This window comes from Ochlerotatus camptorhynchus, unplaced genomic scaffold, assembly GCF_037179485.1.
Source record: "Ochlerotatus camptorhynchus isolate MF236.1 unplaced genomic scaffold, CSIRO-AGI_Acam_v1.1 ptg000248l, whole genome shotgun sequence".
Classification (NCBI taxonomy): Eukaryota; Metazoa; Arthropoda; class Insecta; order Diptera; family Culicidae; genus Ochlerotatus; species Ochlerotatus camptorhynchus.
Window position 1 is genome coordinate 2932931 of NW_027040738.1, and position 26236 is coordinate 2959166.

General features: G+C 39.0%; 1 protein-coding gene across 1 annotated transcript in view; it reads left to right on the forward strand.

Moving 5' to 3' along the window:
• The window catches only part of LOC135704833 (uncharacterized), a 50217-nt gene extending 24181 nt beyond the window's left edge, over window positions 1–26036 (forward strand). The window contains exons 3-4 of the mRNA XM_065226347.1: window positions 25667–25734; window positions 25939–26036. Coding sequence (XP_065082419.1) covers window positions 25667–25734; window positions 25939–26036 — 166 coding nt within the window. The remainder of the gene's footprint in view (window positions 1–25666; window positions 25735–25938) is intronic.
• The last annotated feature ends 200 nt before the right edge of the window (window positions 26037–26236 follow it).

Genomic DNA, 26236 nt, shown 5'->3' on the forward strand with positions numbered 1-26236 from the left:
ATGTTTTTTTTTTAAATTATGAAATAATTAGATACCATGAGCATATTTTGAGTTGGTAGCATACAAGAAGAGGTTGCAAAGAATGTGTTTGACATAATAAAACAGGTTTATTTCACTTCATGAGAGTCACAATCAGCGATTTTTCACACACTCACTCACTCACTCACTCATTCACTCACTCAGCGATCAGAAAATAGCTGATTGTGACTCATAGAAAGCAAAATTTACAGGTTTTATGTTTCAAAAGCATACTTTGTGTGAGGCATAGAATGGTTGCACTGTATGGAACAGTATATTTGAGTGGTTTTCAGCAACACTGTCTGAGCACAGCACTATGAACTGTGGCGAACGGGAGCGACTGCGATGCCGCCGCTGCGCCTCATTCGTAGTCAGTCGGTTGAAGCGGTAAGTGCGTTGTGTGTTTGCTGAGTGATTCTCCCGTCTCATATAAATTAGTTTTCACAATGGCGTCCGTGGTAGGCTTGGTTCCGCGTGTGCGGAAGCAAATAATTACAGTTTTAAGATGCATTATTCGGGAGAATCGCTCAGCACGTAGATTGAAAAAGTAAAAGTGAAGTGAAGAGAAAGAAATGTTGCTAGAATAGTGGTAGTGTGTAAAAAAAATTAAAAACCGGATTGACTGAGGTATTTGATTATTATTTTTTGGTGTCCGGTTGCCATCACCGTGCCATTTGTATTTTCGGGTTTCAGATGTTGCTATTATGGATTTCCGTACATTTGAATGTATATGAAGCTAAATTAATTTAATATACTTGTGTGGGTCGGGATGACCACCATTTTGCGTTGCTGTTCGTGTATTGGGATGAGCGCGGAACAAGCTGGCTGATAATATAATTGTGTGCGTGGGTCGGTCGGGATGACCACCATTTTGCTTTTATCGACGTGTATCGGGATGAACACAGTTCTGAATGATGAAACGAGAGAAGCTCATTATAATTCGATCGATATGTGTGGGTCGGGATGACCACAATTTGCATTTATTTAGGTGTATCGGATCGAATACAGTACCTAATAATGGTGCAAGAGAAGCACATCGTAATTTGATTGATTTGGGTGGGTCGGGATGACCACCATTTTGCATTGTTTATCGAGTATCGGGATGTACACGGTGTTGACTGATAGAGTAAGGAAAGCTTATCAAGTTACTTGTTTGGGTAGGTCCAGATGACCAGCATTCTGATTTGTTTAACGTGTATCGGGATGAACATGAACATAATGGATGGAGCTGAACATGCTCATTATAATTTAATTGATCTGTGTGCGTCGGGATGACCACCATTTTGTGTTGCTTGCCGTGTATCGGGATGAATACGGAGCTGGCTGATGGAGTGCAGAAAGCTCGTTGACTGTTTTTGGTGGGTCGAGAATACCTTCATTTTTTTTTCTCTTTGAACACGATGAGCGACTGTTTCAGCAAAGCAAGTTTATCAAAGTACATTGACGTGTAAAGTGCGGTAAGGTTCGAGCATGGCGTTCTTCATGTTTATTTTTACTTTGAATTGATTGTTTTATTTTATTTTTATTATTTTATTTCTGGAATGGATCATAATTTTCATGTGTTGAAATATGTTATAGTTTGATTTTTTGTTTAATGAATCCAGTTGATTACTTCTAAAGTTTGGGTAGGGATACCGGGGAGATTGAAAGTTTAAGAATCAAATGACTATTGACATTGGTTGTCTTAACACTATGGGACAAAAATGAGTTGAGATCCAAGGATACTTTTGATGCTTTTTGTTATTGTTGTACTAAAGTAACGGTTGGTATATGAATAGGTCTTCTTTTTCATAGTATGTAGTTAAATCAATCGCATAGTTGATCTTTATTGTTTCACTTCATTTATTTTCATTATTATTATTATTATTTGTTTGGTTTGATGACGTAGTTCTTTATTTACATTTACATTTGTAGTAAAAAAATGCCTGGGGGAAAGTTCGTTCGAATAACCGGTGACGCTAATGTTACGGATAGCGAAGATGAGATTCATTGTGATCATGACCAAGTGGATGAAGAGGAAGTCAATTTGGGTTCGTCTGAGGAGGTAGAAAATATGGAAAAGGGTCAGGAAGAAGATGAGGAAATCAGAAGCTTGGATGGTCATCATTGGACGGAAGATGGGATGTACCGTTTTACCAGATTGATGTTTGGAGTAAACTGTGCCCCAGAAGTTTTTCAGCGGGAAATGTCTCGTATATTTGAGGGTATTGAAAATGTGATTGTTTACATTGATGATATCCTTATATCCAGTAATAACTTGGAGGATCTCCGCAAGACAGTAGCTCATGTTCTTCGTATTTTGAAAGAAAACAATTTGACCTTGAATACGAAGAAATGTGAATTTGACAGGCAGCGCATTACGTTTCTTGGCCACAAACTGGATGAGCATAGCTTTCATGTGGATGAAGCTAAAGTGAAGCATATACAGAAATTCCGTCAACCTTCATCAGCATCGGAGCTGCGAAGTTTTTTGGGTTTGGCGTCGTTTATAAGTCCACATATAAAACATTTTGCTGATTTGACTCGACCATTGTGGGCGGTAGCTACTTCGAAATCTTGGTCCTGGGGTGCGCAACAAGCTGAAGCATTTGAAGAGATTAAAAAAGCAAATAGTCAATGGAACGTTAACCCTGGGGTATTTTTCGGAGGATAATAGGACCATTTTGTATACCGATGCATCGCCAATAGCACTTGGAGCAGTTCTGGTGCAGGAGAATGAGAGAGATGGAGCACGGATAATAAGTTTTGTTTCAAAAGCACTGACTCAGACAGAAAGGAAGTATGCGCAGAATCAACGTGAAGCACACAGTGCTGTTTGGGCAGTGGAATATTTTTCATATTTCCTCTTGGGAAGACAATTTGTCCTTCGTACGGATGCAAAAGGAGTGTCATTTATTTTGGATAGACACCGTGAAAGTACAAAGAGGGTGCTGACACGAGCAGATGGTTGGGCTCTAAGGCTTAGCCCTTATAATTAATTGTGAATGGTCGAGATAACATTGCGGATCCTTCATCGCGGTTGTATGTAGGTGAAGATCAACCCTTTGACGAGAATTCAAGACAGTGGGAGATTGCCAGGTTGGAAACAAATGCGGTAGGATTCTTAACGGAGGAAGAGATTAAAGAAACAACGTCTGCTGATGAAACTCTTGGCGCGGTGTCTCGAGCGCTGGAATCAGATGAATGGCCTCTGCAACTGGGAAGGTTCAAGTTAGTGAAGGATGATCTCAGTTATAAAAATGGCATTCTTATGGAAAGTGGGTGCGCTGTCATTCCGGAGAAATTACGCCAGAAAACGTAGGAAATCGCCCATGAAGGACATCCATTGAGTGCGAAACTAAAGAGTATATTAAGGGAACGTGTCTGGTGGCCTGGAATGCCTAGTGATGCAGACAACTGGGTCAGGTCTTGCAGACTATGTGCAGCCAATGGAAGACCAGAGAAATCAACTCCAATGCAACGTACTTTGGTTCCTAAAACGGTTTGGGAAACTTTTGCAGTTGAATTTTGCGGTCCATTTTTTGAAGTGTGGGGGAATATATGTATTAAGTGTAGTGGATTATCGATCAAGATACATAATAGCTCGTGCAGTGAAATCAACTAGTTTCTAGAACACCAAGAAGGTACTGGATGAAATCTTCAACAAAGAGGGATTACCTGATGCTGTTAAAAGTGATAACGGACCTCCATTCAATGGGGAAGAGTACAGAAACTACTGCAATTCGAGAGGAATCAAGCCTATTTTTTCAACTCCACTATTTCCTCAGCAAAATGGTTTGGCAGAAAACTGTATGAAATTGATAAACAAGGCAATGACAGCTGCTATATCCTCTGGAATGAACTATGATGTGGAACTACAATCAGCAGTCCAGGCTCATAACGCCGCAGCTCATTGCACAACGAAAGTTCCTCCTGAAGAAGTGATGTTTGGTAGGAAAATAAGGCGCGGACTGCCATTGCTTAGCAGGGGTAAGGTGAATCACGATGATGTTTTGTTGGAGGAAAGGGATTGGAACGCGAAGTCAGTTGGAAAGGAGCGTGAGGATGCCAGACGATGTGCCAGAGAATGTCGGGTTAAACCAGGAGATGAAGTAATAGTTGAGCGTCATGTACGTGCAAAGGGTGATACTAGGTTTGGATTGAAGAGGTAATGTCTTCTGTATCTTTACATTTGTTTTGCATGTACTATTTTTTGTTTTTTTTGTGTGTTTAGTCTAATATTCCATTCAATTATATTTTAATAGGTTCACGGTGCTTGAAGAAAGAAATGGATCTCTTTTGTTAACTGACGATGAGGGAAAATCCGTAAAGCACCACGTATCACAAACAAAGAAAGTTCATAAATGGAGGAGTCCCGGGAGAAGTTCAGTTGCCAAATCGTTCACTGATGAAGGCAATTTATCAGAAGAGAACTTGGCTGATCAAGATGGTGATCAATGTGATGGTTTATTAAACAAACGCTTCTTTAGAGATAGGAAACCACCGTCCTATTTAGATGATTATGTACGGTCGGTACAGGAAGGCAATGATTAATACTATTGTGACTTTACTGGAATTGACAAGACCAATGAAAGGTTCTTCAAAATGAGGATTTGTTTTTTTTCTCGACATAGAAAGAGCATGAGCGGTTTTTAACATTTGGTGATTAAGTTTTTTGTTTTCTCTCATTTTTTGTTTTTTTTTGTTTTTTCTTGTGAGGAGAAGTGAGATGTGAGGCATAGAATGGTTGCACTGTATGGAACAGTATATTTGAGTGGTTTTCAGCAACACTGTCTGAGCACAGCACTATCAACTGTGGCGAACGGGAGCGACTGCGATGCCGCCGCTGCTGCTCTCGCATTATGCGCCTCATTCGTAGTCAGTCGGTTGAAGCGGATTCTCCCGTCTCATATAAATTAGTTTTCACACTTTGTAACCTCTTTTTGTAAGTTACAAGTAAAACATGCCATCATACCATCTTTTGGTTTTATTATTCCGAAAAACATTATTTTAGCTGAAATAAGTATTTGCAACCTTGGCTAGTCGTAGAGTGGTATGTTTCCCAAATCGATGCTCTGGAGCATGACGCACCTTCATGCACTCCCTGTCGATAATAGGTTAAGAAATATCGAAGCTGTTTTGCCCCCACAATAAAAAATAAAATTAACGGGGGGAGAGGTAGCTCATCGATTCTTCCGGTTCGCCTCCTAGCATCGTGCTATAAGGTACCAGGCGATAACCAGGGTAGTTAATCGATAGCTCGATGACGTCATTTCGTTGGCGTCTGCAATGGGAAATTCTCATAGCAGGCGTTGACGATGGGACGTTGTCGAGTTGTTGAATAGCAACTATCGTGGTAACTCACCGATTACCTGTCGATCTGCCAAATTTGGAAAGACGTGTGCATTGAATTGTCTCATATAATAATATTCCGCCCACTATATCACAAGAAATTGCGAGTAGCTGAGTGGAAAGGAGATAATTTAAGCATTGGGTACAGGACCAAGTCTCCCCTGGGTGGTGCCAAAAGATGAGCGCAATAGAATCATCAAGTTGCCATAAGGCACGGAATGAGACTATTGCATGGCTGGGTAGTCAAAGTCTTCCATTCGTTAGTCATTTCAGGAAAGTGAAAGTGGAACTTAATGAAGGCCTAAGTACTTTTTCGTAGTTTTTAGTTTTTGGATTTGAAAGATCGTCGGTTACAGTGTCCTGCTTACTGAGCAGAAAAATGCGGTCCCAGGTCCTTACATATCAAAGAGATTTATGGTAAAATCGCTTGTGTATCGTGTATTTTGCGAAACTAGTTGTTGTCGTTGGTTCCGGGTTTGAATGGATACACAAATTTGAGCAACGGTATGTGATATGAGGGGCTCGGTGTCCTTAGAGCAACCGTTTTTGCTTACTGAGCAGAACATCATGAGTCTAATCTCAGGCCCATCCACATTCAAGATTCGTCAATCGTTTTATTTGTTAATATGACTACATGGTAATAACAGCAACTCGGTGATTAAAAAGGTGCTCGTCTGCCTAGTGGCAAACGTTTTTGCTTCCTGAGCAGAAGATCGTGGGTTTAGTCCCAAGCTCCTTCGCGTTATATGATCGTTAGGATCATATCAATTCAGCTTATCGTTTACCAAAACGAACCCTGCTGCAAACCCAACCCTCTTATCCAACATCCCAGTGATTCCTCGTGGAAGTGCAGAGGTGTTCTCGGCTTCCATCAAAGCGAGTGTCATGTCAACACAATCCTTCCCATTCCTTTCTTGACCTGTGTTCGGGCTCGGCCGGCGCTGGTATTGCCTAATTTAAGATCACCAGTTTTTACACATTGAGGATGATTGCTAGTCCCAAGCATCGTCTATTGGTTCTCTGTGTAATTACAGCTGATCTGGCAGTAACAGAGTAGCAACCGTGGGCGGTCAATCAAGCTCAAGCTCAAGCTCAAGCTCAAGCTCAAGCTCACAATAAAAAATAAAATTAACGTAATCTGAAAAATTTAACAAGACTTAAGATCGTAGTACGAAAGCAGCAAGATAAGTATTAGCTGAATACAAAACAACAAAAAAGTCAATTAGCAATTGTATTGTAATCAAGAATCGTATGTACGCTTTAAATCTCCTGCACAGGTTTTTTTTTTTCAAGAGCAGCAGACAAGAGAAAGCATGCTACAATTTTGAAAGATGTGCGATCTATAAAAGAGCGCACACAATAAGAACAAAATGAGCTCATTGCAATAAAAAGTAGTTCCAGAATCAGTTCCGTATCATGGAGCAATATTGTGCTTCACTGAAACTTTAAAAATTGTTATATTTTGGAAAATGAGATAATTTTGCATGAGCGTTTATTTTTAATTAGCTAAAGCTCATAGTATCAGCTCATTGCACATGTATGTGCTTTGTGCAGTTCCATATCCCTGATTGTAATAATCACGTAATCAGAGATTAAAATTAAAGGTTAAGTCATGAAGAAGTGAACATTTTAAATTTTAGTATTACACAATGTTCTCAATGTTCTTATAAAATGATTCAAATAAAATAATTAATTCACAAGAAGATCATATTATCAACCTGCATAAATGTCAAAATTGGTAAGAACAGAAGTTTGAGCATCAACTGCAGCCCAAACTTTTATGCCGTATCTACATGGTTTTCCTTTCATGTAGACTCTGAAGGCATACTAACGTTAGTTTTAAGTAATTTCGTTATCTAAACAATGAATATCGGCTCCGCAAAGCTACAGCAAATGAGCCTGGAAAAATAAACGAATTATAAAAAAAGACACTGAAGGCACATCTACCGCGGAAAGGAATCATTCGCTCATCTACAGTCAAATCCATAGAAGGAATGTAAGAGCTACACATATTTTCTAGGATTTTTTCAGTTATTGGGCGAATCAGTAGCAATCGATCGGTTGCAAGGGTTGGCCGTCCATAATCTAAGTTTAATGCTGTAGATTTGGCTAGTTTCGCCGCTACCCTCATAGATCGGGTAGGTCGTCTTGACAACGAATCATCGAACCGAATATATCAGCATGTCTGCTGAAATCTAAACACGAAACATAATTTAATCACCAAGCAACTTAATTTTAGTCAACAACTACCTGTTTCGACTCATGATGGCAGAATAAAATACTCGTGTCATAAGCTCGTCACTTGAACCATAGCTCCCGAGTATTAATTTTGAATTCATGATTTTTCCCAGCACCAATCAAGATTACAATAAACGCATGCATTTGGTTTTTGTTGAGAATTGGCCACTTCCCCGGGGGCACCGGAACATGTCTGGGAGGGCTAGTGTAACCATGGACTCTCAATAAGGCCATTACCGGCCAACATTTGTCAAATCATGAAGTTTGATATGTCGCATGATGGGTTTTGGTTCTTGTTGAGAATTGGCCACTTCCCCGGGGCACCGGAACATTTCCGGGATGCCCAATGTGATCGTGGACCGTTGTTATAGCTGCCATTGGTTCAATTACATCATTTGAAAGAAAAAAACATGGTGTTCATCGTGTGTATACCTATTACATCAGTAAAGCCGAATGCCGACCAAAAGTGACCCCAACGAGAACCGGAATAACTCCGGAACCATGTATTGATCCAAATATTTTCAGATGTATTCAAAAGCTTCAATGGATTCCCGACAAAATGCAATTTGTTGTGAAGAAAAAGATTGAGAAATTATGTTTTTAGAGCTAATTGAATGTTGAAATCTATGCAAATTCAGACGTTAGGCACGCAAAGGTTAGTTCGTTTTAGAATTATGTCACTACGTGGCGCTAGTGTGCTTGCAAAAATGTGAAATGAACCAGATCTGCTTGAATATGAAGTGATTTAGTCCTGAAAATTTTGGAATCACTTGAAAATAAAGTGAATCAAACATTTTGGAATCTCTTGAATATGGAATCCCTAGAATATTAAGTAAATCAGATCTGAAATGCTTGGATTCACTTAAATATGGAGTGAATTCGAACTGAAAAGTGAAGTGAACCAGACTTGAATAGTTAGTAATCACTTGAAAACACTACCAGCCATAAGTATGGAATTGCTTAGAAAAATATTGCAACGCATGAACTCAGTTCAAAACCACGTTGGAAAGTACTGAATCACTTCATGAAAGTTCTGAATCACTTTGGAAATTACTAAATCATTTCAGAAGTGTTCAGGATCAGTTAAAAAAATATCAAATAACTCCTGGACAGTACTGTAGAACATAAGAAAATTTGGAGTTTGGAAAACTAGGTAGGTAATTTTGTAGAAATTGGAGTTTGAAAAACATGGAATTTGGACAATTTGGATTTCGAAGAACTACGAGTATGGAGAATTTGGATTTTGCAGAATTTGAAATATTGAATTTGAAGGATTTGAAACTTCGAGAGTTTGGAATTTTGAGATAATGGAGCTTTGAAAATGAGGTATTTGGAGGATTTGGAATTTGTAGAAATTGGAGTTTGAAGTTATTTGCATTTGGATCGTTAAGAATTTTGTGTTTGCAGAATGAGGTATTTGGAGGATTTGGAAATTGTAGTTTGGAAAAACTTGAATTCGTAAAATTTTGATTTCGAAGAATTACGAATATGGAGAATTTGGATTTTGCAGAATATGAAATTTTGAATTTGGAGAGTTTGGAATTCGAAATTGGCAGAGTTTGGAATTTTAGCTTGAAATTTCGAGAATTTGGTATTAAGATAATTTGCAGTTTGGGATATTAAGTATTTGTAGGATTTGAAATTTGTAGATATTGAAGTTTGAAGAAATTGGAATTTGGAATTTTGAGTTAGCAGAATTAGGTATTTGGAGGATTTGGAATTTGTAGAAATTGGAGTTTGGAAAAACTTGAGTTCTTAAAATTTGGATTTCGGAGCATAACGAATAAAGGAGCATTTAAGTTTTGTAGAATTTGAAATTTTGAATTAGGAGAGTTTGAAATTTAAAATGTTTGGGATTTGGAGGGTTTGGAATTTGGAGAGTTTAAAATCTGGGGAATTTGGAGTTTGTGAAATTAGGTATTTGTAGGATTTGGAATTTTGAGAAATTGAAGTTTGAAGAAATTGGAATTTGAAATTTTGAGTTTGGAAAAACTTGAAATCGTATAACTTTGATTTCGAAGAATTACGAATATGGAAAATTTGGATTTTGCAGAATATGAAATGTTTAATTTGGAGAGTTTGGAATTCGAAATTGGGCGAGTTTGGATGTTGGGTTTAAAATCTCAAGAGTTTTGAATTTGAAAAATTTTTAATTTGGAAAATTTTGAATTTGGAAAATTTTGAATTTGGAAAATTTTGAATTTGAAGAACTTGTACTTTGGAAAGATTGAGAATTTGTAGAAATCGAAGATTGAAAATTTGGATTTCGAGAATTACGAAAATGAAGAATTTGGATTTAGTAGAGATTGAAATTTTGAATTTGGGTTATTAGAAATTTCGAGAGATTGACATTTGGAGAATGTGAAGCTTGGAAAATTAGGTATTTGGAGGATTTAGAATTGGTAGAAATTGAACTTTGAAGAAATTTGAATTTGTATAATTTTGAATTTTAAGGGGGGCAAACAACGTCCTTGAGAGCTCAATTTTGGCATGTGGATACATTGTGTTTCAGAGCATCTATTGGCCAAATTTGAGGGCTCTAGGACTTTGTTTACCCCCTGACGATAATAGGTTAAGGCATTGCGAAGTCAACATTCCCCCTATTTGTTGGATTTTTAGTTTGTAGAAATTGGAGTTTGGAAAAAATGGATTTGTAAAAAATGGATTTCGATGAATTACGAACATGGAGCATCTATAATCCGCAATTTTTTAAAATTTTGATTTCGATGAGTTTCAAATTCTACTTAGTAGAATTATGAATTTGAAGAATTAAGAATTTTAAAATTAGGTATTTGGAGAATTTGGAATTTGAAGAAATTGGGGTTTGAAGAATTTCGAATTTGGAAAATTTTGAATTTTGAGTTTACAGAATGACGTATCTGGAGGATTCGTAATTTGGAGAAATTGGAGTTTGGAACAATTTGAATTTGGAAAATTTAGATTTCGTAGAGTTACGAATATGGAGAATTATGATTTGGTAGAATTTTAAAATTTGAATTAGAAGATTTTGGAATTTGAAATTTGAAGAGTCTGGAACTTGTAAAAATTGGTGTTTAGTGAAATTTGAATTTGGAAAATGTGAAATGTGGAGAATTCAGACTCTGTACAATTAGGAATTTAGAAGATTTAGAATTTGGTGAAATTAGAATTTGGAAAAATTTGAATTCGTTAAAATTGAATTTCTGAGAATTACGAATATGAAGAATTTAAATTTTGTGGAATTTGAAATTTAGAATTTGGGAGTTTAAAATTTAAAATTTGGAGAGTTTTGATTTTTTATTGAGTTTGAAATTTGAAGAGTTTCGTATTTGGAGAATTTGGAGTTTGGGAAAGTAGGTATTTGGAGGATTTGTAATTAGTAGAAATTGGAGTTTGGTGAAATATGAATTTGAAAAATTTGGAATTTGGAGAGTTTGGACTTTGGGCAATTAGATATTTGGAGGATTTAGAATTGGTAGAAAATTAAGTTTAAAAATAATAATATTTGGAACATATGGATTTAGGAGAATTACAAATGTGGAAAATTTGTATTTTGCAGAATTTAAATGAAAGAAGAATTAAGAAAATTTTAAATTTGGAAATTTTTTAAATTTTGAGTTTGCAGAATGTTGTATTTGATGATGATTTGAATTTTGTAGGAACTGGATTTTGAAAAAAAAAGGTTTTGGAAAATTTGGATTACCGTGAGTAACGAAGATGGAGCATTTTGATTTTGTAGAATTTGAAATTTGGATTTTAGAGAGATTGGAATTTGGAATTTAAAGAGATTGGAATTTGAAGAATTTGGAGTTTGGGAAATCTGGTTTTTTGAGGATTTGGATTTTGTTGATATTTGAGTGTGGAGAAATTTTAATTTGGAAAATTTTAAGAATTCGGACTTTTAAAAATTTGGTATTTAAAGGATTTTGAACTTGCATAAATTGGAGTTTGGAAAAATTTGAATTTGGAAATTTTTAATTTCGAAGAATTACGACTATAGAGAATTTGGATTTTGTAGTCTTTTAAATTTTGAATTTGGAGAGTTTTTTGTATGAAATTTAGAGAGTTTGGAATTTGGAGGGTTTGGAATTTGGAGAATTTTGAGTTTGGGAAATTTGGAATTTGTAGAAATTTTAATTCTGAAAATTTGGATTTCCAGAGTTACAAATATGCAGAATTTGAATTTTGTAGAAGTATAAAATTTGAATTTGGAGTGTTTGGAACATTAAATTAGGAGAGTTTGGAATTTGAAGGGTTTGAAATTCGGAGAGTTTGGAGTTTCGGAAATTAGGTATTTGGAGGAGTTGGAGTTTGTAGAAATTAGCGTTTGGTGAAATTTGATTTTGAAAAATTTGAACTTTGGAGAACTCGGACTTTTGACAATTGGAAATGTGCAGCTTTGGAATTTGTAGAAATTGGAGAGTGGAAAAAATTGAATTTGGAAAATTTGGATCTCGTAGAGTTATTAATTTGGAGAGTTTGCATTTTGAAATTTCAAGAGTTTGTAATTTGGAGGATTTGAAGTTTGGAGAGTTTGAGATTCATAGTATTTGAAGCTCGGAAAATAAGGTGTTTGGAGGATTTGGAATTTGTATGAATTGTAGTTTGAAGAAATTTTAATTTGGAAAATTTGGAATTTCGAGTTTGAGTTTGAGCAAAATCAAGTATTTGGAGGGTTTGAAATTTGGAGAGTTTGGAGTTTCGGAAATTAGATATTTGGAGAAGTTGGAATTAGTAGAAATTTTAGTATGGAAAAATTAGAATTTGACACAGTTGGATTTCGAAAAATTACGAATATGGAGCATTTTGATTTTGTTGTATTTTAAATTTTGAATTTGGATACTTTGGAATTTGAAATTTAAAATTTGAAAAGTTTGAAATTTGGAGGGTTTGAAATTTTGAGAGTTTCGAATTAAGAGAATTTGGACTTTGGACAATTATATATTAGGAGGATTTAGAAATTGGAGTTTGGAAAATTTGTATTCGGTAGAATTACGAATTAGAAGAATCTGGATTTTGTGGAATTTGAAATTTGGATTTTGAAGAATGTGGAATTTCAAGAGCTTGTAATATTTGTTTTTCCTTGATTTGTTTTCCGTCGATCTTGTTTCCTGTTCTAAGTACCAATGCTACCGACGCCTGCGAGGCAGCTCCCACTTCTGGACCCTACCTATCGACCCATCAACTCATGGACCGGGGACCAACGGTTTTAGTTTTAGGAAGGCGTGATCAGAGATTTTATGCCTCAGAAAATCACGGCGGCACCGACTGGGATTGAACCCAGGCCTTTTGGGGTGAGCACATTCACGCTTACTACTACACCATCGGGGCCGCTAGCTTGTTATATGAAGTTTGGAGATTTTGGAATTTGGAGGATTTGAAATTTTAAGGTTCTGGAATTTGGATAATTTGGAATTTGGGAAAGTAGGTATAAGGAGGGTTTGGAAATTGTAGAAAGTCGGAATTTGGAGAAATTAGAATTTAGAGAGTTTGGAATTTGAAATTTTAAGAGTTTGAGATTTGTAATTTTAAGAGTTTGGAATTTGGACCTTGTAAAATTATGTGCTTGGAGGATTTGGAATTTGTAGAAACTGGAGTTTGAAGAAATTTGAATTTGGAGAATTTGGAATTTTGAGTTTGCAGAATGAGGTATTTGGAGGATTAGAAATTTGCAGAAATTGGAGTTAGGAAAAATTCAACTATCTAAAATTTGAATTTCAGATAACTACGAATTTAGAGAATTTGGATTTTGTAGAATTTAAAATTTGGAATTTGCAGGATTTGGAATTTTGAGAGTTTGGAATTTGGAGGAATTGAAATGTGAAGCGTTGGTAATTTGAACAATAAGGTATTTGGAGGATTTGGAAATTGTAGAAATTGGTGTTTGGAAATCTTTGAATTTTGAAAATTTGGATTCCGGATTTTGTAGAAACTGAAGTTTGAAAAATTATGTATTTGGAAGATTTGGAATTTGTAGAAATTTGAATTTGTAAAATTTAGATTTTGAATCAGGGAGGAGAATCTAGATTATGCAAAGAAACCGATACAGCGATAGCACTTCTCTCGTCTGCCTTTAACTTGTCTTAGCTTTTTTTCTCTTTGTGATGCGGGATTAAGTGAGAAAATGAAAACGTATATTTTCCTCATAGAAGAAATTTTGTATTGTATAATACATCCTCTTTTAAACAACTAAGTGCCATTAAGCTAGCTTGTGGACAATTCGGAATCCAAGATGGCAGATCATTAAATAAGATGTTGGATTTCTATTGAAGGTGGCGGATCCAGCCCCAGTAGAAGTCCATCATGTTTGACCCAAGATGGAGGACTGAGTTTCAACATGGCGGCCACAGAGCAATATGGTTATTTATGGAATGGGTCTCCGAATGGGTTCCTAATCTCCAATTAAAATTTCAGACTGACAGATACAAAATTCAATTTAAGTATTTAAAATCATAAACTGAAAACGAAGAAAAATTCTTTACCGGGCTCCCACTCAACCCTTCCTCTATGCCCACGCTTGCATAATCATCGAAGGCACCTTTTAGTAATCAATTAAGAGAACCTTCGGGTGCACTTAAAAACTTCCGTCAAACGAAACCATCAAACCTCTGAGAGCATCCCAAAGATCGAACACCTTTGTCTTTCATCCTGGCTAGAATTTCACAAGCGTTCAAAAATGGAATTATCTAAAACGTTTCTAAAATCTTGTCGTTCCATCCAATCGGACCGGGGAGTTTTATTACCTTGCTGGCCCCTGTAAAACTTTTCCCACTTCAAAAGGTGTCCACCGCACCGCCTCCTCATGCATTCCGGAACGAAAGTTGAAAGTTTCTTTATTTTCGCAGAGCGCAAGATGGGAAAAGTTTTCTCCCGAGCTCATATCTCAGCGAGGTTTTTGCCATCGTCGCATCATCGTTCTAAGGTAAGGTAACATAATCACAGCACCGGTTTTCAGAGTGTCATAAGATATTGCACACATTCTAAGTTCGCCGGTGGGGCAAACGGAGGCGAGATTTGGGAACGTGGAACACAAGGACTTTCCGTTGTTCGTTTCATTTTACACCGAAGAGGTTTCGGGGCGTTGCGGGAACTGGGCGCAGTGCAGGGTGCGTGTTAACTTGATTGACAGCAAACCGACGGCCATGACATAATTGACAAGGAAAAGGCGGGAACGGCAAACAGTGGATTTGGATGATTGTTCCGTTGTCGGTGGAAGGTGGGATCAAGCTTGGCATGTGTCCTGGGCAGCTCCGAAAAAATGGGAGGTTCGAAAAACTCGTAAACGTGAAGTTTCATAGCTTGCATATAGTGAATCTCAAAGTGAAAGTCCAGTAGCCTTTAATGTCAAGCACAATGGATTTGAATGACAAGACCTGCGAGGCAATTATGGGAAAGTTCGTTGATCCCTTGGGCTAAATGCAGAAACTTTAGTGCTACTTTCTGGACATAGAATGTCAACTAGATTGTTAGGACAAAATCGTGGTTTTGCAGAACGGTTTCCATGCTATGACAACTTTAACGGTCAATCCAGATTATCCGGAGAACCCAAATATGGTCACTTTACTTCAAAATTTAAATTCCTTATTAAATTCGCTTAAATCTCGTGATTCTGAACAACATAGGAAAAATTGCAAGGTTCTAGGGCATTTTGAATAATGTATAATTTATAAAAGCATTACCAACGGGATATCTTTGCTCAAATGCTTTCCCACGTTATTTCAGAATACGTTAAATAAACCACTTGATTTTTTGACTCGGCCTAATCAAAACAATGAAAATGCGCATTTTATTGATTTTTCAACTTTGCGAACAAGCCAATAAAGACAATCACAAAAACAATCGCTTGTAATTCTCCGGGGGAAATGTAAAAAGTCAATAAGCAAAACAACAAAGCAAAACTTTCCACGCTAAATTAATTCTAGACATAAAAATCTACTTTTCCCAGCCATTGTGTCGTCAGCGTCCGCATTGTATGTTCCGTTGTTGCCCTTATTGTTTACTAAACCGAAGAAAAGGGAGTCTGTTCACATTTTCCATCATTGTACGCATCGTTTGCTCTGGGCACATGAGATTACTCGCTGGATGGTGTCACCGTTTTCTCTGGACCGTAGTCTCACTACTGTGTACTGTTGTCTCGCTTATGACCAGTTGGTGAATGGCACACTGTAGCATGTGGCATTGTGGGTCGAATGTTGAATTTTAATTTGAAGCGGATTTTTTTCCCCAGTACAAATTTTATCCATCACGATCCTGGTGACAACGAAGCGCAGTAGGCTGGTTGGTCGTACAATCAACTCGTCGCAACGCGGATTGTCCCAAAGGATTTGTCCCGCTGCCATATTGCGCTGGTCCGACCAAAGCGCGCCAGCAGTCCATCAGGAAGCGAGAGTATTTATGAAAGTAAAACTGAAACCTGCCAACTACAAGTAGGATGACACCAGTATAGAACCAAAGCCTACTGCAGCGGGGTTTGGTGGCTTTGAAAAATCATTATTATGGTTGGTGCTGCTGATGATGACGACGACGGCGACGACGACGGATGGTGGTTGTACAGAGTTGTCATGTTTCATACACTCACTGGCGAAAGTTGCTGTGCACCAAAATGATGTGTGCTCTAAGCCCATGAGATAGATTGCAGAACTCGACATCCCGGCCAGGCCGGAAACGAGATGATTCTGTTCTCTAACGACAACTTCCTGGCTTATTTATTCGAGCGAAATGGCGACATGGGAGAAGATGACACAATCAGCCTTCGAAAGGCTATATAGAGATGCACAGAAACACAACAGCAGAATTCCTATTTTAAGCACCTCTATAGCCACACCCAGTTCGAAACATTGACCGAGACCCATCGTATGGGTCCAACCAACGATTCAAACTATTCCGCAAACAATGGTAGCGAATCCACCACGGTACGATTCACCAGTATCGAGCATCAGATGTCCAACGTTCGAATCGATGTAATTCGGAAGGTATACATCATTCTTAGGAACCGATGTAGGCTTTGATGTATGCTTCCGAAAACGCAGGGGGGCTTCAGTAGCACAAAATGGTTACTGCTCTGCTACTGTTTGCAAATGCGTCGGTTTCTAGTTTCTACACCGCATTTAACGTGATGGAAACCGAATGCAGATCGGGGCAATTGTTCGTCCTCGCGTTTGATGTCCGGATAAGACCGAACATATTTGCATTGGATTCGTTTGATGTGAAATGGGTACACATAAAATGAAGTCATCAAGTCGCCGTAGTCGTCTCCATGCATTGTAAATGTGATTAGATTGTTTGATTTTAATTGCCGCACTTTATCTTCGCGCTTCGCGTTACTTTTTAAGGGTGTCATAAAATTCGCTTTTAGCTCGTAAAAGATCTGGTATTTGCGTAGTGTGGGAATATTTGCGGGAATACAGCTTCGATTGGGGATTTTGCACCGTGCCATGGAATTCTCCAGATGAGTGCTCATTGGAGGCATCTGGGGGTCGTTAGTGTTACTCAACTTGGATAAATATTCAACTTTGATTCATCAGGCGTACAATTTACTCCGCTTGTGTACATCAAGCCGGGATGGCATATTTTGAAGTCGGGATGGGAAGGGAAGCCGTTGGGCCTGGCATTTATGTACCAATGCAAAAAAAACCCTTATAAACATTGAAATATTGTATATTTATTATACTTTTATAGTCAGGAATCCTTATTGCCGGGCTATCAGCGTATAAGGATACCCACAGTGTTGCTGAAGGCAATGTGAACCACATTGAATTTTCGGATCTTCCATTAGAAAACTCGAGTTTTGTATGAGAATGCCTTAAGCTGTAACATTTATTTAGTGATTAGAATTATTCAATATATTTTATCACCAGCAAACTCTTTTAATATACGAAGAAAAATTAGTAATAGGTTTTAATCTGTCTTTGGTAATGTCGTTTTGTTCTAAACGCTGACTAAAAGTAAATTGGTACACACAAAAAGACCTGTAATTCGTGATTCAGTAAGTTTAAAAAGTCCATTAATGGTTGCTTTACAGTACTTTTATTAAAACTTCAAAGTTACAGTTACTGTTGATGGAGCCCATCAGCGAACGCACAGAGGAAACGGACACTGAATCAGCGCATTTCTTCCATTTTGCCCGCATTTGCTGGATGTCCTTGACTGCCCCGCCGCTTCGTCAAGATCGCTGCTTTGAAATTGTCCAGTATTTTTCGATTGGTCGAAATTCCGGGCAATTCGGAGGATTCATTACCTTGGGGACAAAATCGATCTTGTTGGCAGCATACCACTCCAGAATCACCTTGGAATAGTGGCAGCTGGCCAAATCGGACCAAATGATGACTTTGTCCCTATGCTTGCGGATGAACGGCAATACATTCTTTTTCAGGCATTCTTCTTGGGATGTCATCGTCGAGGATATAAAGAATGGTTCCGTCTTTAGGCCACAATTGCTATCGCTTGCCAAGTCATGGCCTTCTTCGCGAACTTGAATCTTCCCGGCACATCCCCACGTCCAGTTGCGATGTAAAACTTTAGACCGGGAAGCTGCTTTAAATCGAGTTTGACGTATGTTTCGTCATAGATCCAAGTGCATCCCTTTTGTTTCGTCAAAACTCGGTCGTATAAGAGCCTTGCACGCTTTTTGGCTACGGAATTCTGCTTCATGTGCCGGTTTGAATGTTTACTGGCATTGAACGACTTGTATCCTTCCCTGGCAAGGATGTTCCGTTCCGTTTGAAAGCTGGCGTTGTACCTTCTGGCCACATCTTAGATCGAAAGATCTTTCTGTGCAACTGACGATCCCTGGTTCCAGTTTTTTCGTAGGTCCGCTGATTCCTTTCCACACTCATGGTTTCCTTGTAGGTTTTGAGCACTCGACAAACTGTTGTTCTCAGCATCTTCAGCACTTTATCCAGCTAAGAGATGAACTAGCCTCAGGCTAAAAATCTCTAAAATAAAGAAAAAAAAAAAAAAAAAAAAAAAACTTTATCCAGCTTGGAACCTGAACACTCCAGATTATCCAGCTGTTTGTGTACATTTTTTTCTTCTTTTTAGTATTTTAGTAGGGTAAATGATGGCTTCGGCAGCCATCGACTGTTTTCGGCAACCACAATTTAAACGTTAATTTCACTGTATTTGTATTTGTATTTTTGTAATTCTGTATTTTCGCTGAATGTATTTAAACGATTCCTTAGTCTTTCAGGTTCAATCCTAATACATTTTACGACTGATAAAACCTGTTATGTTAGGTGTTTCTTCAAATGAAACATAAGCACATGAAAATACGGCTGATTTCGAGTTGCCGATAATAGAACTACTGGTTAACACACAGTTTAAACGGAAAGGTTACCGAAGTAAAAGAGGCTGCCGACAATAGTCACACTCACCTGAGAAGTTTGGAGCGCCTTAAAAACGTTTTCAAACCGTTTTGGACAGTTCTGTCGATTGGCAGCAGCAGCAGTTAAATGTAAACAAACAGACACGTCATATGTGTGCGTGGCACAGAGGAAATTCTAATAGAAGTGCGGAAGCTGCTTAGATTGCCGAGAATACGTAAATTCTCCTATTTCTGAACGCGATCGACTACTTTGATCAAACTTGCACCAGTTGTTCTCTATAGAAGTTTAAACAAACCACTGTCAAAGATTTTCGATTCCCAACACTAGAGGCGTGCTAGCGGCGCGCGAGGGGCGTACCAATTTACTCTTAGTCAGTGTTATTTGTTCTCTTATCACTCTTCTTATAGTAGCATCCAAGTGGAATTTATGCGTCACTAGTGGCGGGAAATAATACTAGTTGAAGGTGATAAATTTATGACAGCCGGTTCAAATTCCAGAGTTTGAATGATAAATTATTGAAACAAAAGTTCAAAATAGTGAGATGCGATCATTACGTTCACGTCAGTCTGCTGGATTTACTGGATTATGTTGGGGACTCGGTGCTAGCGGATTCAGAGACTTAGCATATTCTTCGATGCAATCGGTGTTAATATTTACATTATTTGACAAATCTCAGGTAATCATAACAGCAGTAGGTCTCTTTTCTTCATTCAAATTGTTTTCAATAATCAAACGTCATGATTACCTGGGTTTTGTCAAATAAGGTAAATATTTCTATTGCTTTCACCAAAGAATTGTGTGCTTGGGCGCAACAGTCGATCAGCAGCAAAACAAAAAATTAAGGGAAATGGGTTTGTGCTGCAAAGTTCCCATCCCGCGGAGCGGCCACATGAAATTAATATCAAATTACCCCACGACAATAAACTTCGGGACTTATATCATAGAGGAAACTCTAAGACTAGAAGGTCCCGAAATAACGTGCTCAACTTTTTGGCTCAGCTCTGGTACTCTCTTCGGTCACGGGTGGCCGGTGGTTGGTTGGACTTCCCTATCGGTCCTGTCAATTATTCTGTCATCCATCATGTCAATTGGCCTGTCAAGCGTAGCGTTATGCCCGGTCAGCTACCCTGTTGTAATTTGGTTCACTTCAAGACCGGTATGCAACTGGCTGTCTCCAGCACACAGCTTATGGGATTTTCACTAATTGACCAATGCACGGAATGAACTCACGAAAAAATCGACTTTTGAGCTGTGCCGTGTTTACTAAAAATGAACACATGATGTAATGCTCTCGTAACTTTAGAAAAGGTCCTATCAACTTGTATAAACAACTTGTTAGGCCCTTTTCTCACGAGCCGAAGAACACCCACACAAACCAAACCACTATCGGAAAGGGGAGAATTCACCCTACCCGATGGTGTTGTTGGTTTGCATGGGCGTACTTCGGTTCGCACGAAAAATGTCTAACAAGTTTTGTGTACATAAGTTGATAGGCCATTTTTAAATGTTACGCGAGTATTATTCATGTGATCATTTTTAGTAAACACGGCACCGCTCAAACGTCAAATTTGTTGATGCAGTTCATTCCGTGTATTGGTCAATAGGAGCTGTGCTTCCCAACTAACATTTTCAGCTTTATAAGCCAACCTTTCCAGCGTTGTGCTGTAAAGTAACTGAAAAAAGGCTGCAGATAAAGGGTGTCCACGATGAAATTGCCACACACAAAATTGATTCGCAAAATTCGAGTTTTCATCCGATTGCCATCAAATTTTCAGGGATTTAGAAATAACTATTAAACTTCATTTTACCATTTTACTCGTATTTTATTTACAGTCCATACGCAAATGCCCGCACCTTGGCCTTAACCCCGGCCATAAGATTCTGCACAACCTGTGAATCAACCGTTTTTTGCATGTAGACCCATACTTTCTTCAGTTCCTCGACTGTCTTCACTACCTTAGGTCGTTTAAGAAGGTGCTGCTTCATAATCGCCCAGTACTTCTCGATGGGGCGGAGCTCCGGAGTGTTGGGAGGGTTGAACATTTTCGGCACGAAATTGACCTTATTGTCCGCATACCACTTCAGCACGTCCTTGGAGTAGTGGCATGAGGCCAAATCCGGCCAGAATATTGTTGGGACGTTGTGGGCCTTCAGGAGAGGAAGCAGCCGCTTCTGGAGGCACTCTTTTATGTACACCTGTCCGTTCATCATGTCCTGGGTCACGAAAGGTGCACTTCGCTTCCCGCACGTGCAGATGGCTTGCCAAACCAGGAATTTCTTCGCAAATTTGGACATCTTCTGAGTGCGGACATGCTCCGGAACGCTGAACTTATCCTTGGCCGTGAAAAACAGGTTGCCGGGGATCTGTTTGAATTCGGCCTTCACATATGTTTCGTCGTCCATGATGCAGCATTCAACTTTCGTCAGCATGTTGAGGTACAACTTCCTGGCACGGGTTTTGGCGGACTTGTTCTGCTTCTCGTCGCGATTAGGGGCCTTTTGTACCTTGAACGTTCGAAGCCCAGCCTTAGTTTTGGCCTTCTGGACAAAACTTCGGCTTAGGTGCAGCTTCTTAGCCACATCCCTAACGGAGGCGTTCGGATTTCGGTTGAAGGCCCCAACTACGCGGTTGTGATTTTTGGTGTTGTACGGAATACTTTTTCCTTCACTTCTGGGCTTCAGATCGGTGGTCAACCGTTCCTCGAACCGCTTAATCACTCGCGACACCGTGGAATTCGCGATTCCCAACGTTTTAGCGATGGAACGATGCGAGAGATCCTTGTTCTCGTGATGAATGCGCAAGATTTTATCACGCACGAGCTGTTCTTTCGACTCCATTTCCGCGAGTTTTGATCACAGGACTTTAAAACTTGCAGGATGTAAATAATGCACTATGAACTAAATCCACCCAAATTTTCATTAAATTCTACCCAACGGTTAAAAAGTTAGAGCAATTGCATAGTGTGGCAATTTCATCGTGGACACCCTTTACAGCTACAAGCAGAAGCTAGAAAAACAGTTTTGGAGAGCGTTTACTCAACTTTTTCACAACCATTATTCAATTTATCAATCACTCTAGCTGAATAACAAAAACATCAAAAGTGCTTTTTCAACAACTGAACAACCTGTACTTGAGCTTGAGCTTGAGCTTGCTTAATTGACCGCCCACGGTTGCTGCTCTGTTATTGCCAGATCAGCTGTAATTACACAGATTACCAATAGACGATGCTTGGGTCTAGCAATCATCCTCAATGTGTAAAAAATGATGTTCTTAAATTAGGCAATACCAGCGCCGGCCATACCCGAACACAGGTCAAAAAAGGAATGGGAAGGATTGTGTTGACATGACACTCGCTTTGATGGAAGCCGAGAACACCTCTGCACTTTCACGAGCAATCACTGGGATGTTGGATAAGAGGGTTGGGTTTGCAGCAGGATTCGTTTTGGTAAACGATAAGCTGAATTGATGTCCTAACGATCATATAACGCGGACTAAACCCACGGTCTTCTGCTCAGTAAGCAAAAACGTTTTCCACTAGGCAGACGAGCACCTCTTTAATCACTGAGTTGCTGTTATTACCATGTAGCCATATTAACAAATAAAACGATTGACGAATCTTGAATGTGGATGGGCCTGAGATCAGACTCATGATGTTCTGCTCAGTAAGCAAAAACGGTTGCTCTAAGGCCATTGAGCACCTCATATCACATCATACCGTTGCTCAAATTGTTGTAACCATTCAAACCCGGAACCGACGATAACAACAAGTTTCGCAAAACACACGATACACAAGCGGTTTTACCATAAATCTCGTTGGTATGTAAGGACCTGGGACCGCGTTTTTCTGCTCAGTAAGCAAGCCACTGTAACCGACGATCTTTCAAATTCGAAAACTAAAAACTACTTAAGTTCCACTTTAACGCGACGTTCAATGTTTTAATTTGCTTTTTACGCATTTTTCAGGCTATAATGTAATAACAATACCAACAGTTAATGAAAACAGAGAAAAAGAAGCTTAGGCAGTCTATTAGAAAGTATAAAAAGAATGGATAGATAAGTTGGAAAACAAAACTACTTATAACTAAAAATGCAATGCATGAGCGTTAGCTTCGAGATCATTTTAGTGTTAGAGTTATATTAGCCCTGCGGCTCCCAACACTAGTTGCAGGCAGTGGTTGTTAGATCATGCAACAGTGTAACTTCTACCATATTCAAGGTATGTTTGTCAAGTTTATACATAAAACGCCGATCTTCCTCAATTTAATTTGTTTTAATGTGGATCCGGACTTGTTAAGACCCATTATGACAGCATTATCTGCATACGCCCAAGTGAAACAACACAAGATTGTAACAGTTTGGAGACATTTCGGTGGGGACCTCCCGCTCGTCGATTCATATTTTTGAGGAAACAAGGCCGTCATCTATAGTTTATGGCAGTGTTTTAAATATGGAACCAACACCGTCACATCCAACTGTTCACCAACGTAGCCTTCCGGATCCAATGATGGTTGCACTAAAGGTGACCAGAAAGGAGCAAACAGATTCTCAAATGATAGAGCACCCCATTATTACAATAGATCCAACACAAGGTCTTCGCTTGGCATCCTTGAATGTCAATCGATGTCGAAGCTTGGAGAAACGTGAAGCCATCGATGCTTTACTGATGTCGCAAAGTGTGCATATAGCCGTATTGCAAGAGGTGAACCTACAGTGTCAGTGCGTTATAACTTCTAACTTCCGATGGCAATTGAGTGGACCAGCAAATAGTAGAAAGAGAGGCCTAGCAATCTTGATTCGTCATCATGGAGTCCACGCAGTTTTTCAAAAGAGTATCTAATATGCAGCATGCAGAAATTTCGTATAAGGTATCCTTTTTTATGTTTAGCTTATTTTCATAGAGTAATTATAATATATCCTTGAGTAGATGGATGAATCTCTTCATCGATTGGATCTATAAACGTACACGGGCCTAACCGAGGAGCCGATAAATTTTTCAGCAAACTCGGTACTATTGTTAAACATCTGAAAGACACGCAATACCTTCCCCTAGCAGGCGACTTAAACTGTCATTTATCGTGTACTCGTTTGGATTCAGATAAGGCTCTACTTACAGGGAAGTACGCCAGTCACAAACATTTTAACGAGAATGGCTTGAAGATGCGACTATTTCTTCGTCTACATGAATTGGCAGTACGTTCTACTCAGCTCAATTCTAATGCAAGTTTTCGATGGACGTGGTCCAATGGAATTCACCGCAGTGAGGTAGATCATCTGCTAACCTCCCTTCGATCCGGTTTGTTTCTCAGGCGTCTACAATGCAAGTTGCCAAATATTCTAGCCACCAACCATTAGCTACTTTTATGCAATATTGTCGAAAGCCAGTGTAAACCTGCTCTTACTGCGGACAAAGCTCTATTGGAACAAAGTGCATTCACGAGATCGAAATTCACATTAGATCCATCTCTGCTCAAGAGGCCTGATATTCAGAAATAGTTTCAAACTCAACTGAGCCCAACAGTTCCGATCTCTGTTTCATCGAGTACCGTAGAAGATTCCTGGCAGTTGCTGAAAAAGAAAGTATACGATTCTGCAAATGCTGTTCTGAAGAAGATATCATCCATTCCACCTACAAGGGAGTGTCGTAGAGCTTTTATGGAAGCTGTATTGGAATCTGTTGCTGATGAAGTTCCCAACCTGATACTGAACCAGGAAGGTAGAATCACCCTTCCTCTTATCCTTGCAGCAACTGAACAACCTGTACTTCAGCTCAATGTGTTGGCGTAAGCTAAGTTGGTAGGGTCAAGGTTTGCCAATGCAGTCGCCTTGAGTTTGATTCCAGGCTCCGGTACAGGGTAAATAATTTGGTGATGTGATTATAACTAATTTCGATTTATTGATACGCAGCAAATTAAACTTTAATGCATTCCTCCATTAAAAACCGTAAACAATATTTAACCCGGCTGTGTAGTGATTATTGAATAACTGGGAAAAGCTTAAATAAGCGCCTTCCAAGTTCGCACACAACTAAACAGCACGATAGCAGCTGTATAGAAGCGTAAATGGATATGCAATAAGAGGTTTTCCCAAACCATCCCAACAGCCATCAGTAGCTGACTAAGTTCGCCAGATTTGCTTTTTTATAGAAGTTGAGTAAAGGTTCCCTCATATCGTATAAAGTTTGAATACAGCTTGAGGCTGTATGAATGAAATAAGTAAAGCGTTTACATTGCGAAAATTGTTAGTTGGGTTACTACCTTCAGCAAAGTTGTTCATATGAACACAGTCTTCCATATGGTGTTCATATTATTTCAGAACTCTCTCACTACGTGGCACACACTAGCATGCGAGCATCCTGAATATGCTATGCCTCGAAAGCCTGCCTGGATGTTGATGTGCAATGGCCGGATATCGTTGCAAGACGCCATTTTGGAATCCAAGATGATGGCCATCGGTTTAAAAAATACTGTCAAATACCCAACAATATGTATATGACGAGGTATATGATGTATATGTATATATTCTGTTATCCATTATGTAAATTGGCCTGTCAAGCGTAGCGTTACAAGCAGCGCCGGTGGTGTAGTGGCAAGCGTGATAACCTCTCACCCCAGCAGGCCTGGGGTCAATTCCAATATTTCAAGGTATTTGTCAACACCGGCGAATGCAAACGCAATATAATACTCCCGTAGCTGAATTATGACACCGCTTCGTGTTTTGATTTATGCTGTATCGTCCGCTCTGTGGTGTTGTTGTGCTGCAATTCAACGTTGTACAGAGACGAACGATGTGACAACCCCGTAACATCCACAGACGAACTGAACCAAAACGTGCAGGTACCAAGGGGTAAGTCATTCAGCACAGTGTGCCGAAAGTTGATTCAGCACAGCATGGGCCCATCCTTCGGCACACCTTCGGCACAATCTCGTAGGCATTGGATTGTTAAATAAATAAAATGGGAGCACTGCTGGACAGCTGTCATTGAAGTTGTTCACAACATTTCGTGCTGTTCAATTCACTTCTCGGTTCATATTTTAATTCGAAATGTAGGCTTCCGAGTGCTGTCGATTGCAATCGATGTCGGTCACAAGTCTTTCAGCTACTATGCAAATGGAGTGTACTACGAACCGGAATGCATGAACAATTAGGATGGATTGGATCATGCAGTGATGGTGGTTGGATAGGGAAACTCAAAGAAGCAGTGGTTTCAGATTTTTTTTTAAATAAAATAAAAATTGTAAGTTAATAAGGTTGAATGGATCCATCAAAAATTCCGTGTGATTGTGCCATGAAAAGTAGTTCGGTATTGTACAAGTGAGTTTTGTTTGGTAGATAACCTATTGACCGG